Raw genomic sequence first — 17,363 nt, forward strand, 5'->3', positions numbered from 1 at the left:
GTCTTTCAGTCTTCAGTGTTCATGCGTGTAACCGAGTGGGTAATTAAAACTCCATTTTGTTCACCCCACAGAGTTACTGGAAAGATCATACAGAGTAATTATGGATGTGATTGGAGTGGACAACCACAACTCTCAAGAGATGCAAAAAGGCAGGCATGGGTTTCATTGCCCAGAGTTGGCACCACACAAGGATGGTCGGTTTCTATTCTCATTCTCAGCCAAGTAAACAAATGGAAAATCCATCCAACATTTAGACTACCTTCCATGTTCCTGAAGATGCAAGAGAGACAACTGGAATAGGGAGAGAGAGGGGGAGGAACAGAGAGAGAGAGAGAGAGAGAGAGAGAGAGAGAGAGAGAGAGAGAGAGAGAGAGAGAACACAGTGAGCTGGAAGAAGTTTGGAAAGCTGCTGCAGAGGGTAAAGTCAGAGCTTTATTTTATACAGGTCCCTTCTCTATTTCAAACCTCCTTTTATTTTTCTGTACAATGGAGATAATAACGCTTGCTTTTCCATGGCTATTCTGAGAAGTGAAAGTAATGCAGATGAAAGCGCCAGAGATTAGACACTAGAGAGAGGGCACCAGGAAAATATACAGAGGGAGGGCTTGGGGGAAGAGGCATGAAAATTCACTGACATGGTTTCAGTGGGCTAGGATCTTAATTTTTAGGGACTGTCCCAACTCCTTTTGCAACTTTTGGAGAAGACTTTCCGCTGAGATAACACAATTAGGAAGCCCCCACAATAAACAGCCTATAAATCTAGAGCAGCAGGAGGACCGGCAAGGGTGGCAGCTGCCTTACCCTTGGCGGAGGTTATTTCCCCTATATTCTCGCCTGCATCCAACCCCTCAGCTTGCAAGCCTTGCAAGAAGACAAAGGCAGCTCACTGGGACCCCCTCCCCCAGTTGCGTGTTTCCTTCCTGTCAAGCCCCCTGGGAAGCTGCAGGGTGGAGAAGCACAGCCCGCACTCCGGCAAGAAACAACCTAACTGAAGGCTAGGTCAGGCTGAGGGGATTCGGCTGTAGAGGCGCGGAGGAGGGGAGGCGGAGGGGGCGCTGGGGCTCTCGCTTCCTCCAGCCCAGCCCTCCCTCCCAGTCAACCCGCGACAACCCGCGCCAGCCACCCGGCCTCACAGAAGCTGGACTTCGTGGACACCATGCAGTGGATTAGAGGCGGATCGGGAATGGTGAGTGCACGGAGCTCTAGTTTTCCCTGCATGAGCCCTAATCCTCCAACCCAACCTCCAATCCCTTGAATTAACCTCCACACCAGGAGCCCCCATACCTCTGCCCACCGCCCTCGCCACTGTCCTTCAGACACCAGTGAGCTTCCTGTAGCCATTTTAGGAGTCTTTGCTTGCCTGCCAGACCAATAAAGACCCCTCCCATCCCCCTAGGTATTTCTGCTACCCTCTGAGCCTGGGGTAAACTCAAACTGGGGGCTAGGTGAAGTGTCCAGGAACATACCAGGTGTTAGCTGGGATGCCAAAGAAGCAAGGGTCTGACATAGGATCTCTCTGTAAGCAATAAAGCTCGCAGGATGCAAGCAGACTGGCAAGGGGTTGAGGGGAACAGCCACAAAGCCTAAGGACTGTAAAGAGCATTCATTGTAGGAGAGCTGCATGACCTCCTTAACTAGGATGTATGTACCTGTCACCTCTAGCGAGCTCTAGGGCCCAGAGCCACCCAGATGGAAGCAATCTGGGAAAGCCCTGCAAAGCTTGCTTGCCTGGGATGGTCTCACCCTATACACATTTAGGGCTTTGTCAGGGAGAGATGGCTACAGAAACCCTCATTTTCTAAATGGGAATTCAACCAAGCAAGCAGACCCCCACCAATGCAAGAAGTGTGTGCTTTTGTTTGTTTGTTTGTTTGTGTGTGTGTGTGTGTGTGTGTGTGTGTGTGTGTGCTTAGCATCATCTTAAGTTCATTTTTATGCCATAGTGATCTCTTTTATACCTGGAGACCTTGAAATGACTTCCCTTTGCAGAGAGGAAGTGGTGACTGAATCTTGATGCTTCTCTGAATCAGACAGGGACAGTCCAAGCTTGGGTAGGGGCACTGGGGGGAGTCGAAGGCCACAATGACTTTGTATTCAGTACTGACAAGGGGTATTGGAGGGCAGTTGGGTTGGGTCAGCAGGCACTGATGCCAGTGTCAGCACATACTTCTGCACTGCCACCCACAATCTGCAGCAAAAGGAAAAGAGCAATTGGGCGAAAATTAATATTTAACTCCTTTTTTTTTGTTCCCATTCTAAAAGGAAAGAGAGAATCTGGTGTGGGCTAGGAATGTATTCAAAGGAACTCCCCTTTTCCCTTCCTCGAGATTTTCTCAGGCTCTCCATTTCAGTAGTTCTTAAAGACAGCTAGTTTATGCCATTAAATACAGGACTTAGCTAGTTCCTTTACTCAGACTCTCTCCTTCCCTGGGGACCCACAAGGCTAAATCAAATGTTTGTACAACCAGTAAAAGTTACAGCAGGTAAGGATATTAGAGTGCTTGGAGTCTAGCCAGCACACCAAAGGACACACAGAATGGGACAGATTTGCTCAAGGCCACAAACTCTTTGGAGGTAAATTTGAGTCTCCTGACTCTCCTTCACTGTCCTTCTTTAATATTCCACAAATTATCATTTCAGATGGTGCTAAGAAATGCAGAGAGGAGTGACATGGGAAAGACCTTCAGTAGGAACAAATGCTAGAACATTTGTCCGAAAATTCCCTAACCCTGTCATTTAAGGCAGCTGGGTCTGGGTGAGAGTTTCCTTCTCTTGCAAATATATTGATGTGTCAGAGCTCAGAGCCATGGTCAGAAAAAAGACTAAAGTAATGGAGAATTTGAAATTTTCTCAATTTTAAGAGAAGCCAATGCTGTAGCTTACAAAGGCTATGTGATTAAAGATTGATTGTTGAGGAAAAACATCATAATAAGATCTTAAGGGACTAAAGCAGTGACTATTCTGATGAAAAGTAGTTACCTAGCCACTTACTAGAATTTAGCATGGGCAACACACTATTATTTAGTCCAGGGAGTCAGAAAACCTTTAGTCTTTACCATGGTATTCACTGTTGAGAATACATTGGGTCTTAGATTTCTCTCCCTTAAATGAGATTATTAATGTCCGTCAAGATTCCTTCCAGTAAATGTTGAATAGAAGTTAACTAATAAGCCAACTACTCCTGAGCATGGGCTTGCCCTAGAGTGATGGTTGATATGCCCATTTGTGACAGGTTATTGGAAAAAATAAATGGATTTTCTATTTCTCAGCAGCTGTCAACTGTAAATACCTTCTTGGTTAGGGTTGAGACTCTATGTCCAAGTCCCCTTCTCAGGGTTGGGATTCAGTCTCGTTTGAACCAGTGTAGGCTTTATTGGTTTTTTGTTTGATTTTATTTTCATTTTTTGAGGATTTTGTTGAGAGGGACAGAAAACATGATGTTGGGTGGGTAGGGAGTTGGGGAGTACCTAAGAGGAGCTGAGGAGAGAATATGATAAAGACATATTGTATGAAACAATTTTAAATATAAATGTTTACAAGAAAGGATTATTAGGGAAAATAGAGAATTAGATGTAGCCACCATTTTGTAATATGGCTCTTTCATTTACACTACATATTGAATTTTTTAACCATATTTGAGAGTTGTAAATTAATTTAGGTGTTACCATGTAACTCATAAAATATTGTTTAAGAATTTATGGAAGTTACTCTCTTAGTGGATACAAGATGTTTACTGTGAGTTCACATTGGATGATAAATTGTTCAGTACACTGATTTATAGATTCTGCTGGAAATGATAATTGTCACTGAAATAAGAATTATGTCTAGAATAGGGAGAAAGTTCTTCTTAGAGCCACAAGTGTACAGTTGAGGGCCTGACTTTCATATATTTCTTAGTATTCTCGCCCATGAATAGCATACCTTTATCTTCTAGGTGTTGCTGTAGACATTGGTTTACTTAAAACATGTTAGACTCTCTATTATGAGTTTGCATGGATGTGGTACAGAGGAAAAAGAGCAATGAACAAAAACAAATTAAAAATTACTCTTAGGGAGCTTACAGTCTAGTGGGTTGGATCATAAATAACAAATCAGTCACACAAAATATATAATATGGCAAGATGTGCTAAGCACTAAAGAAAATAGAGCCGGGCGTGGTGGCGCACGCCTTTAATCCCAGCACTCGGGAGGCAGAGGCAGGCGGATCGCTGTGAGTTCGAGGCCAGCCTGGTCTACAAAGTGAGTCCAGGACGGCCAAAGCTACACAGAGAGACCCTGTCTCGAAAAACAAAAAACAAAAAACAACAAAAAAAAAAAGAAAATAGAGCACAGGATGAGAATGGGAGGATATATTAGATCAGTTAAAACCTTCCTGGTTAAGGGATGTTTAAGCACAAATGCCAAAGAAATGAAAGAACTTAAGGTCCATATGCATGTTTAAAAGAGGACACTAGATATAAGGGCCAACCAGAAGAAAATGCAACTGGCATGTTTAAGAAACAAAATGCAGGAGATAAGGAATTAGTAAGTGGAGAACAATGTTGCATGAAATCTGACAGAAAATAGACCAAGAGATGAACCAAAAAATTAATATGACAGAGATGAAGAGACATTGGAAACTTTTGAGCTGATGAGGGTCAGGATCTGGCTTATATTTTATCAGGAGGCTAGATTTTAGTAGAGGTAAGAACAAGAATTGTGAAGAGGCTCTTACAATACTTCAAGTTAGAAGTGATGATGACTTGGCTCATGGAGATAATGGTATCAAGCTATATGCATACAAGGGTGGTTCATATAAAAATAAATGATTTGAAAGATCTGAGTTGGAATCCTAGCCAATAGTGTAGGTAATAGAGATTTGGTTTTAGGTAGCATTTCAATAAGTTAGTTCTTTGATTTCTGACAGTCCAACAAAATTAAGTATAATATTAATGTTCTGGACATTTGGTATACTTAACTTATATGGTATCTAAAGTGGGTCAATTTTTAAACAGGCCTCTCTGTACAACAAAATTATGTAATAATAATGCAGTCATCAACACTACTCATTTTGATAAGTTGTTTTTTAATTTTCAAAGAATCAATGACATGAGCGATGCACTTTCATTTTAAAGAAATGAGGTAGAGTTCTCACATTTGTGAAGTAAGATGAGTAACAACTGAACAAAGATACTACACTTTGTACCTGGCTTTGTCTTGTTCCTTTAGATTTAAAAGCAACAACAACAACAAAAAACAAAACAAAACAAAACAAAACAAAACAAACCTCCAGTTGACCATATAGAATAACAGAATCATCATGCTCTCTTTCTTTGTCTTCATAATCTCTGTGGTATTGCTGTTTCCTTAAAACTAACATTTTAAATGTCAAAATGTATAGTACTAAAGTAATCGTGTATTTTAAATAAGCACCTAGAAGTACCCTGAATGATTCTTAACTTTTACAAAGTGAAAGAACCAAATGGTGTGTGTGTGGGAATGTCCTAGTATACTTCTCTGTTGGTTTCATAAAACACTGGCCAAAACCAACTTGGGTTTTTGTGATAAAGTGTTTATGTGATAACAATACATACCTTGACTTTTAATCTTAAAAAAAAAACTCTGTAGATGCTACTATACACTTGTATTGCCCATTCCACGGGTTCTCTGGTTCCTATTGCCCAATATTAATTTTGTTTCTGCTTTGGAGAAAGATACAGATTTCTTTCTTACAGATTAATTCCTTGTCAAATTCCCTTTGGCATTGTAAGTAATAGCATTTGAATTTGTATTTTTTTTTTGCATAGATAAAATGAAATTGCCAACTTGTAAGTTTAATAGTATTCAACCCTGCCTTACATTACAAAGGTTCATCTTCATTGGCTTAAAACACAAAAAGTTTTAGTTTTCCACACAACAAGTCAGGAGATAAGTGTATGTGGACCAGTATAGCAGCTTCAGAGAGTTTTTAATGACTTCTCTGCTCTATTATTCATATCATCTAATACTTCCTGGTCCAGAAAGTGCTGAAGCCCCAGAAAACTTAATATCACTTTTAAAGATCAAGAGAGGAGGGAAAAGACTCAGGTATCTTTTAACAGCTGTCTTCTCAGAAGTCCTATTTAATACTACTTGTACCTCGCTGAAGACCTGAGTCATGGCTGCTCTGCTCTGCAATGGACACTAAATGATAGTATAACTTGCATGTGTCAGCAAAATGTACACCCCAAGATTATGAGTGGGGCTTCTGATATTAAGAAGGAAAAGAAGAGTTGGTTATTAGGTGATTCCTTGCAGTCACTGTCACAATGCTCTACCTATATGTCTGCTACTATAGAAGTACAGAATTAGAGGCGGCATCGAACTAGATTGTACTGATAGTACTGAGGACAGTAGAGAAATGGCCATGATACTGCTTTTTCTCCTTTGCTTCCAGTGTCAAGAGTAATCGTGTGAAACCAAGTGGAGGGTGAGATTCTTCCCCGAGAAAAGCAATGCAAAATGGAGTAGTGAGCAGGTGTTGGCTAGAGAAGGGAGATGACCAGCAGAGCCTGAGCCTGAGTCTGAGTGTTGAGTCTAATGTTTGGACAGTCTTGCATTGTAACTATCCAGGAGTGAGTTGGTGATCTAGATATTGAATGTAACGGAGACTGGGAAGTACTATGACGGTTAAGGCTCTGACAGCAGATATGATGAACTGCTAAGTATTTTGAAATGGTGTGCATCCTGGGGAAGTGAGAGGTGGAAACAGAACTTGAACTTTCTCCTTTTCTCAGCATCCTAACCTAGATCAGACCCAAATGTCAGGATAGAAATGATGAGCCTAAGGTGCAGGGTCAGGATAAAATTATTTACCAGATGAGAATTGTTGTAAAAGTTTTAATCCATAATACATACTGCAGACAGAACATGCAGGCACATTATAAGGGGTATGGGGATGAATATGAATGAAAATTACTGAATGGGGTCCTTTGTAGCAGTTAGGAGAAAATTACAGGCTGCATAGTCCTGCCTTCTGGGCCATTTGTGTGGGATCTATCTGAAAAGAGTTCCAGAGGGAAGTTCACTATTGTGAGGCAGTAATACTTGTGGCATCACTTGTCCTTCTTGAGATTAGCCATTTGAGCTGAGTCTCAAGGAGCCATTAGAAATTAAGTTCTAATTGTTTGCATAAGACATTACAAGTCACTGGGTTAGCTTAAAGAAGTTACAATCTGCTAGAGAGTGGGGGAATTTTGTTTATTTTTGACTTTTTTGATCTACTCCCAACATGGACATATCAGCAAAGCCAAATAATTGACAAGGGGTGAGGATTTCTTGTCTTCTGGAATTGATTCAGAACTATGAAATGGTTAATTAGTGTTTGGTGACCTGCTTGGCATTGTTGATCTGTCATATAGTCATAGGACTATATAGCATAAAATGTTTGAGCAGAATTCTGGAGGGGAGGAGTTAATAGTTGTAAGAGTTTGAAGGCAAGACTATAACATCACTTGGAAAGTCAATCAGTCCTTGGTGGTGGGAAACAGGTGTTGGTCTGGGTGGTAACATTTGGCAATCCCTGAGAGCTTAATGGCCTGTGATCAGAAAAATACCAATTACAGAGCTAAATGAAAAAAAAAAACCAAACAACAACAAAAACAAACAAGAAATGTTCTATAGGAGCTGAGAGTCAGAGTCCTTCCTTTGAGACTCTCTGGGAGTTATTCAGCCAGGAGATGTGTAACTATAAGAGAAGAATGTCAGGAGATGACACAGCAGGAATGGCATGGCTATTCTAACAAAGGAATCATATTTAGGTGAGATTTTGAATGCCTTAGATTCAGGAAAGGCAAAGGAATGATTCTTTGGGGGTTAAGGGTTGGCTTTAAGACAGACATATATGAGTGAAATGACAATAAATATGCTCCAATACAGTATAACTCAAGAGAAGTGATGACCTGTGCCCAGGAATAGTTGGACAGGTCTCCGTGTAGAAGCAGATCTAACACAAACTCTCCAAACTGAGTAAGATCCTGTAAGATGGCAAAGGAATAAGAATGGAGAGCTTATAAAAGTATATCATGGGACTTGGAAGAGTGAGAGTGAGCCTTGGCTACTTACTGGGGTCTGCGGATGTCTGGGGAAGGATTTTCTATAGGTTTCTCTAGAAGAACAGACAGATAGATTTCCAAGATCCTCCCTCCCAAAAATAGGTTGTTTGAGCTTCTTGTGGAAAAGTCTTAATTATGTTAAGATAATTATATAGTGATAGGCCTTATAGCATAACTGTAGTTGAAGACATTAGAAGGACTTAATAGGATCCAATCCAGTTAGCTTTGCATGGCTTTTTATTTTTTGGGGGGGGGTTAAGATAGACTCAGTCACCCGGGTTAATGAGAAGAGGTTATTTCTGAGAGTCTTGTACTGTGTGTATTCTGGTACTCAGTGACAACCTTGATTATTTGCCTCAGTGATAATATATGGAGATAGATAACAAACATGCGAGTCTAGTAAAACGTCTATCTGGAGGAAGAGTGGACCATAAAGGACTTTGAAAGAGCTGAAGTGGATTATAGAATTGGGAGTCATGTGGGGTCACAAAAGTGCACTTGAGAGAAGAGTGGGTTAGACTGTTGAGTGTTGAACACAAGCTTAGAGAGATCTCTTAAGGGTTAACAGCCCTTTCTGCATTTCCAGAAGATTGATGGTACCAGACTACATGATGCTTAATTTTAAGAGCTTCAGTCACTTCGTGAGGGATACTGAAAAAGAAATGCTGACCATTGTTAGACTATGGGGTCTGAAGAGCTCAAAGTGAGGAACAATGTTTTATAAGGACAGTGGATATCTTTGAGGCCTTCTCTGTTTTAGTGCGGCAGTTCCTTTGTCTAATAATGATATCCATTGAAAGTAGTAGGTATGTTAGTCCTTTGCATGGCTGTATGTGAAGGGCACAATGGAGAGACAAGCAGCTGGGCACTGAGAGGGCCACAAAGTTTGTGTATTAATATTCTCAGTGGTACTTTCTTTCACTTGTGTATATAGAGAGAAAAGGGTTTAGTACTAGGGAGAACTAGTACTAGCAAGCCCATAAGTATACACTTTAGGATATCCAGAGTCCATACCATTTTAGAGATACAGTTTTTTGGCTCCTACTCTCATACATTTTAGGCCTCATAGAAAGGTTTAACTTTATGGTCAAACTGGGGAAGCCAGTTCTACAAAACTCTGCCATGATCAAGAAGATCCTTAGTTGTTGTTTGGTGACAATAGTCCCCAGAGTTAAAATATTATCACTATGGTATCTGGCAAGGTTCCTTGGACCTGGGGCTAGTAAAGTTCCAGGAACAGGGCCTTTAAAAATAATTTTTTATTTATTCTTTGATAATTTAATACACTAATTCTGTTTGGTTGAGACTTTGGGGGATTTGAATGAGAAAACCTATACCCACCCAAGGCTGACTTTGAAAAAGTTAGGATTGTATTTTTATTGGAAGTGGGTTAGTCTTCATGGTTGGTTAATAAGTCTTCTACATCCTGAGGGAGGTTACTCCTATGGGGAAATTTAAGGGAGGGCTAGTCTTTGGCTAGGTTCTGTCCAAAGAGTTGGGGGCTATCCTAAAAGCTCTGAGGTAAGACAATCCTTGAGTGGAAATATTCTGCTACTCAAATAGGAAAGCAAATAGGAAATAAGAGTATGGGTGGATAAAAATAGAAAGGAAAACATCCTTTTAGTCTAACATTGAGGATCAGGAAATGCTGGAGGGTTTCTGTCCCAAGAAATTGTAAAGGTTAGGAACTGTGGCCCCTAAATCCTAGAGCATTCTGTATAATCTAACTGACTTTTTACTGCCAAATCAAAGGTGTGGCATGGAGTTACAGGGTCTCAATAAGCTTTAAAGCCCTATTCTTTAAAGAGCATTGGATCCTTTGAGAAAAAAATTTAAGAGTCTGTGATGGTTAATTGCCATTGATAACACGGAATCTAGGATCATCTGGAAGTGGTGTCTCTCTGGTCTCGTCTGTGGGTGGTTATCTTGCTGAAGTAAATTGAGGGAGGGAGACCAGCCCACTGGGAGTGGCACCATTCCCTGGGTACTTTAGTGATCACCTAATAATGGAGGTTTCCCAGACTTTTAAATGTAATTTGTTGATTTATGTAGGTGTCTATAGTAGAGATTATAGGGAAGACTTTGAAGTTTCAGATAGCTTTGGGCCATGATAAGACAGGAAGCTGTCTTGTCACATAAGCAGGAAACCTATCATTTCTTGAAACAGGCCTTCCGGGTAACTAGGCCATAGATAGAGAGGGCTGCAAGTAGGAAAAGATCGTACGTAGCCTCTCTGCTGCCTGGAGACAGACGCAGCCTGAGCACTGCCACATACTAACCCAGCCCATATGTCTCATATGTCATGTCCCACAGGTCACATATTGAATGGGTCTGCTGTTTTCAAGAAGTATTCATCTAACTGTGTACTCAAGAATGTATTAGCACTTTGCAGGTCCATGTCCCTAGTTGACGCCACAGAGCACTTAGGGTCATTGGACCTTATTTGGTTAAGGAAGGGGACCTTTCCTTAATTCCTTATGACACAACACCTTTCCTTTCTGATCACCTCGTAAGTGACCTGAAAAGAATATACCTTGCTTTGTCATGCTGCTGGCACTGATAAAACTTTTTGCCAGAAGGAGAATCTGATGCTGCCTTTTTGTACTCTCTTCTTTCTCTCTGCAGCCTAGCAGTGACTTGAAGAGCATGCCATAAGAGCCTCTAGAGTCTCAAAGAGATTTAAATGGACCTGAGATTTAGCTATATCTCTATCTGTAAGGGGATACTACAGCTAAATTGGACAAGAAAGGAATGAGTGTGGAGATATATGTCTCTTATGCAGTGTAAAAAGGGTGGAAACTGCCGGGTGTGGTGATGCACACTTTTAATACCAGCTCTCGGGAGGCAGAGGCAGGGGCATGACTGTGAGTTCAAGGCCAGCCAGGTTTACAAAGTGAGTCCAGGACAGCCAAGGCTGTCTCAAAAACCAAAAAAAAAAAAAAAAAAGGGAAAAAGGGGGGTGCAAACTGAGGTGCTTGAGACTTGTCATCAATACTCATGAGGAAGGCTGGGGACTTGAAGGTTGAATGCCAGAGGAGGTGACTTGAGCTGAAAAATTAGGGCGGTAGCTAAAAGAAAATAATCTTGATCCTGACCGTATCTAAGATGGCACGAGGCTCATGCACAGAGTTGAAGACTGTGGGACTTTATATATTCTCAGGGCCTCGTCAGTCCTAAAAAGGAGAGGGGCTTCATTAGGCTCCTCATAGTCCAGGAACAGAGTTAGAGCCATTTGTCCCTTTTAAGGTTTGACTAGAGCCTGAGATCCTTGGATGGAGGCTGGCTTTCTCTCATTAAGGAGTGAGAAATATTCTTTCCTCCAGTGTGCCCTTATTTCGTAAATTGGACATGATCCTGGGGAAAGCCTATAGCCTATTACAGAGTAGAGAATTTTGCTTTTTTTATCTTTGGCCCTTTTATTTCTGACCCTTTTGTCTTGATTCCAAGCAATTTTGTTGTCTAATTTCAGAACTTCCAGGGCAACACTGTAGGCTTTGCCTTCTAGAGTGCTCTTGTTGCTTCCAGACCACCAGGAGTATTATGGTCAACTTTTGCCCAAATCATAGACCAGAGACTGGCACTGTTGTAGTCTGCCAGCCCAGTTTAGTTCATAAGTTAAGAATGAGTTTTGCATTTTTAAAAATACTTAGGGGAAATCAAAACAGGTATATTTGGTGGCATAAGTAAATGAAATTATATGAAACTTGAATTTCAGGGCTTATAAGCATAATTTGAACCATAGCCATAACTTATTTTATATGGCTATTTAAGCAAAGTTGGGTAGTTAAGACAGTGTTCAGAAGGCCCATGATGCCTAAATGCTTAATAGTTGGTCCTTCGCAGAAAAATTCTTGCTGTAAAGCTACATAGTTTCTGTGGATATGCCTTAGAAAGATGGAGAAGGGACAGACTGGGGTCTGAATCTTTCTCTTCAATTTATCCCATCATGTCATTTACTTGATGTGTTGAATCATAGATTAAGATTTTGGAGAAAAGACGATTTTGTCTATCTTGCATTCTCCATAGCTGCAACACAACATGCTTAAATATTGCTCATTTATAGATTGTGAACTTAGGTTTGGTGAGAAAGGGTCTTTACCCAGGACCACAAAATCATGAAAATCATGAATGTACAGAAGTACGGCCCCAATTGGCAGTGCATTTTCAGTGAGATAAATTCATTAGAGCCAAAAGAAGAGAAGCTTGCCAGTTAAGTACTAGTTGTACCAAAAGCTATCTCAAGCAGTCTTCACGTTAGTCCTTACAAAGTGTTTCTATCTGTCTTTGTTTGTTGATTTGTTAGTTTGTAACCTAATGCAAAAGTTACTGACTGGATATATACTATGGGTAAAGCATTCTTCTGGACTATAGAGATATGGCAGCGAAAGAAACTGAAGTGTATCCCTGTCTTCTGAGAGCTTATAATATAGTCCAAATTGGAAACAAGGATAGATAATTTAATCCCCTTTCTCAACTTTAAAGAAATGATAGTATCCAATATCAAATGCTCATCTATCTGATGGTAAACATTTTTACTTCATATACAAGCCACCCTCCCATGACCCTTGTACCCCTCATTTTATTATCCGCCCTCTTCAAACACATCTCACTTATACACATAGCCATTCTACCCACCCATCTATTTATATATCTATCTAGTAATTTATCGATCAATTGTTAACTTCTGGGTTCTAACAATATAGCATACACAATCTTCTAGCTTCAACCTTAGAATTGGTGACATAGTATAATGGTTAAGATACAAGTCTCAGGTTCCCTATAATCGACTGTTTCTTCTAGCCCTTTGTTGTTTGCATGGTCTTAGGCATCTCACTTTACTCCTTGGTATATTTACCTTCACATTTGAGAATATAGTTATAATACATTCATATTTTAAGTGTAGTTGTAAAGAAAAATAAATATACATACAAAGCACCTTGAACAGTGCCTAGCACAGATGAAACACTACATAAATATTTTACATTTCCTTGAGAGTCAAAAGCCATGTCACTTGGCTTGGAAAAATCAGCTTCATATGCAAGGAATAACTGACTAGTCATGTTATATTCCTCAGGGTCCCTTTGAACCATACAAAATGGGGTTCTCTATAAGTAGTAATATTAAAAAATCTCCAAGGATAATACTTAATTTAAAAAGGGAGAAGGTCCAAAATTGACATGTAAATACTTAATAACAAATAAGTATGTTTTCTTTCCTATATCATAGATGCAGGACAAAAATGCCCTTCATTTTGAATAGGCTAATGCCTCTGCAGGGTACAGATTTAAGAAAATAAAGGAGTTGTGTGTGGTGGTACATGCCTATAATTCTAGTGCTCATGACACTGAGACAGGAGGAGCACTCCAAGGTCATGGCAAATTTAGCTACACAGCGGGTTCTAAGTCAGCTTTGAGTGTAGAATGAAACATTGTCTCATAATGTGATGAATAGTATGTCTCCCTTCTTTGCTCAAATCTGTTACTCTGTTGCTTTACTCAGAGGCAATTTCTTGGGTATTCATGAAGAGACATTCTTTGCCTTTACAAGTACATATGTGTGTGTAAACACACACACACACACACTCACACTTTACTTCATACACATAGCAATTTTAGAATTTCCCTCTTTTTAATTAAGTACATGTTTTGGAAGATTTTTGTCTATTGCTACAGAGAGAGCCTCATTTTGTATGGTTGAAATAGATTCTTTTGTGACTCATATAGATGGCCAATTAGGCTTGCAGTTGTTAACACTGACTAGCAACAATGTTGCAGTGCATTTTTTACCTTTTTTAAAAAAAGGTTTATTTATTATTATGTATACAATGTTATGTCTGCATGTACACCTGCACACCAGAAGAGGGCATCTGATCACATTATGGATGGTTGTGAGCCACCATGTGGTTGCTGGGAATTGTACTCAGGACCTTTGGAAGAACAGGTGGCGCTCTTATCCACTGAACCATCTCTCCAGACCCCATTTGTGTTGATCATACTCAGACCCATTCTCTCCATTAGAAAGCCCCTCCCAACTTCATGTACTCATTTTTAAATTCACTGAGTCCAATTAGTACTGCCAGGTGACATGCCCTTGTGAACTTGTAAGAGAAAGTACAGACACAGATAACTCCCTTTACTTAAAATGTTTTTGTACATATTTTGTTGTTTTTAAAGTACTCAGGCTATGATTTGTCGTGTGATGGATTTTAATAGACTATTTAAAAGAAAATGAATGTTTATCAAGCGGCTATGATGTCTAAGACCAATCAAAACATGATTTATGTCTTCATGTGATAAAAATTTGAATATTTACTTACTTATTTGTCCATCCATTCATTCAGAACTAGTCCTATAGTCACTTTTTTACTTTTGAAATTATAGTATAATTACAGCATTTCTCCCTTTCCTTTCTTTACTTTAAGCCCTCTCACCTATTCCTCCCAGTTCTCCTTTAAATTCATGGCCTCTTTTTTCATTAATTGTTGCTACATGCACTATGTGTATAGACACACACACACACACACACACACACACACACACACACACACACCTAAATAAAACATTCTCAGTCTATATAATGTTACTTGTATGTATGTTTTAAGGCTATTTCTTTCTGGATAACCAATTGATGTCTTCTTCCCTGGAGAATACCACTACTCCCATTGGCAGCTTTCCTCCGTTGCCTATAGTTCTTTTTGTAGGGTTGGGACCTTGTGGTCTTTGCCTCTTCCACTTTGTTCAGCTTGTTCAGCTCACATTTGAGTAGTGATGTTGGTGAGACTGGATGGGTGTAGTAGCTTCTGGCATTCATTGGAGACACAGTCTCACAGCAGCAAACTCTGACCTTTTGACTTTTACATTCTTTCTGCCCCTTTATCCACAATGTTCTTTGAGCCTTAGCTGTGGGAGTGGTTTGTAGATGTATCCATTGGGACTGGGCTCCACACTTTGTATTTGGATTCATTTTGGGTTTTTTGTAGTGGCCTTCTGTCTGTTGCAAAGAGAAGTTTCCCTGATGAGGAGTGAAGACTACACTTGTGGGGCTAAACCCTTAAGGAGGATGTGGGAAGTCTGGGTATGGAGTGGGATAGTGGAAGCAGCACATAGGGACCGATGGATGAATTGATGTATATATTTTTATGAATATGAGTGCATATATGTATGTACACCATTGTGTGCCCGAAGAAGCCAGAAGAGGGTGCCAGACCACCTGGAAATGGAGTTACAGATGGTTATGAACTTCCCTATGGGTGCTCTAAACTGAACCTAGGTCCTGTGCATGAATAGCAAGTTCTCTTAACCAGTGAGCCATGTCTTTAGCCCTTTAAGGTGGTTTAATTGAATAGAGAAGAAGGAAACTCAACTTGGGTTAAATTCTACAAGAAGTATCAAGCAGATAATTATAGAAGTATAGGAGTGCAAGATTTCAGTGGACTGTACTTTGACTAAAAGACGTGTTAAAATGATACCTTTACACTTCTTAGATAGCAGAGTTGGTGTGCGATAGATTGCTAGGAATTGTAGGTGATGTGCAAGACATTCTAAACAGAAGACACAGCACAAAACAAAAAATATATGAAATAATATGCCATAGAAATAGCTTCTGAATGCTCTGGTGTGCTTCTCAGCTGTTTGGGAGGAAGGATTTGTTTTTGTTGATAGTTTCAGAAGTTTTAGTCCAATAGTCAGCTGGGTTATTGTCTTCAACTGATTATATGAGGAGCGCGCACACACACACACACACACACACACACACACATCAGAATGAGCAGTGTGCTTTATTTATTTGCTGATTCAAATATTAATTACATGCAGAAATACCCTCACAGACAAACCTGAAATGACATTTAGCCAAAACTTCAGGCACCCTATACAAAAGACACAGTAACATATTAAACTGTCCCACAGCCTCACTTGTCTTTCCACTGTGCTATGGGAATCACATGAGTAAGTTGACTATAGCCAAAAAAGGACTGTGTAAACAATGCTAATCTTTACCTGTATGAGGGACACATATTATTCTTGATAGGCGACAGGGGACACAAAATTTGGTGGAGAGGGTAAAATATTTTCTCCTGCTCTGAAGTCAGATGTTAGAAGAGCAGACCTGAAATTCCTCTTCTTCAAATGTGCAGAGAGCCAGCGGTAATTAATTTATAAGAAATAATCCTTCTTCCTGCATACAAAGGCTTCCTGGATTCTCTGTTTGAAGAGAGCCCAACAAGGCTCAGGATTTTGTCACACTGATGAAAATGAGTAACACAGCGTGGGCATTGTAGAACATGACTAGTTCTGTGAGTGACTAAGCTATTAACTAATAGAAAGCACAAAATGGGGGACAGAAATGCATTAAGCTGTCTCTAAGAGGTCCTATTGGCATGATGGTGATAGCCTATTAAAGCACTTGCCGGGCACACCAAAAAAAGTGACATTTAAACTGATTCAGCTGTGTAGGGAGTTTGAGAAAAAAAAAAACAACATCTTGACGCATTCGGATTGAAAGAAAGAAAACAAGAGAGACAGTGAAGCTTCTGAGCTGAGAAAAGGCAGCGAGAATAGCATACGCAAAGGCCATCCAGCTGATACGGTGTGACATGCTATGGAAAAACCATTGTGACCAGAATCCAGGGCAAGAGGGAGGTGAGTAGAAAATAGGAAAGCAATTGAGCATGTATCATCTCACACAGGACTGTGTAAGCTTAGAGAAGATGTATATTGGCTATACTTAAAGGCAGTGTGGATTAAGTGGCCAAAAGTAAGGGCTCCAGAACTAGAGCGCCTGGATTCAGATTCTAACTGGATCATTTCTTAGCTATGTGTCTTTTATCATGTAACCTAGTCTTTCATTGCCTTGATATTGTCCATAGAGATACTGCACACATTAAGGGAATTAACATATTCCAGAGTGTGCATGGTAGTCCTGGGCATGTAACAAACACTTTTTCATTTCAGGGCAATACAGAGTGCTTAAATATTACTTGGTGTGACTTTATGATTGCAGAAGATGACTTTTATAGGCTATATACAGGATGAATTGAGGAGGTGAAGGCAGAGAAGTGAAGCTCAGTTGAAAGACCAATGCAGAAATAGTAGAATTGAATAAAGGACAGATTGAAACTAATTTCAAAGATGGAATCAAAGGGGCTTTCTACTGGATTCACTATAGGACAAGGTAAAAATAGTGCTGGAGTTGAAATTTCTGCTTCTCCCCTTGATGAGCTGTGTAATTTGGGCCAATCATTTACATCTTTTAATGTTTCCGTTTTCTTATTATCTAGGCTTCTCTGGAGAT

General features: G+C 40.0%; 1 protein-coding gene across 2 annotated transcripts in view; it reads left to right on the plus strand.

Moving 5' to 3' along the window:
* The first annotated feature begins 785 nt into the window (after window positions 1–785).
* Window positions 786–17,363, plus strand: part of ARHGEF9 (Cdc42 guanine nucleotide exchange factor 9) — a 156,043-nt gene continuing 139,465 nt past the window's right edge. Inside the window, exon 1 of one of the 2 annotated variants that reach the window (XM_084789347.1) lies at window positions 786–1,186. In XM_084789347.1, the coding sequence (XP_084645473.1) occupies window positions 1,157–1,186 (30 nt within the window). In that variant the 5' untranslated portion in view covers window positions 786–1,156. The remainder of the gene's footprint in view (window positions 1,187–17,363) is intronic. The other variant, XM_084789351.1, reaches the window with a different exon arrangement.

Source organism: Acomys minous (genome assembly GCF_964271855.1).
Source record: "Acomys minous genome assembly, chromosome: 7".
Classification (NCBI taxonomy): domain Eukaryota; kingdom Metazoa; phylum Chordata; class Mammalia; order Rodentia; family Muridae; genus Acomys; species Acomys minous.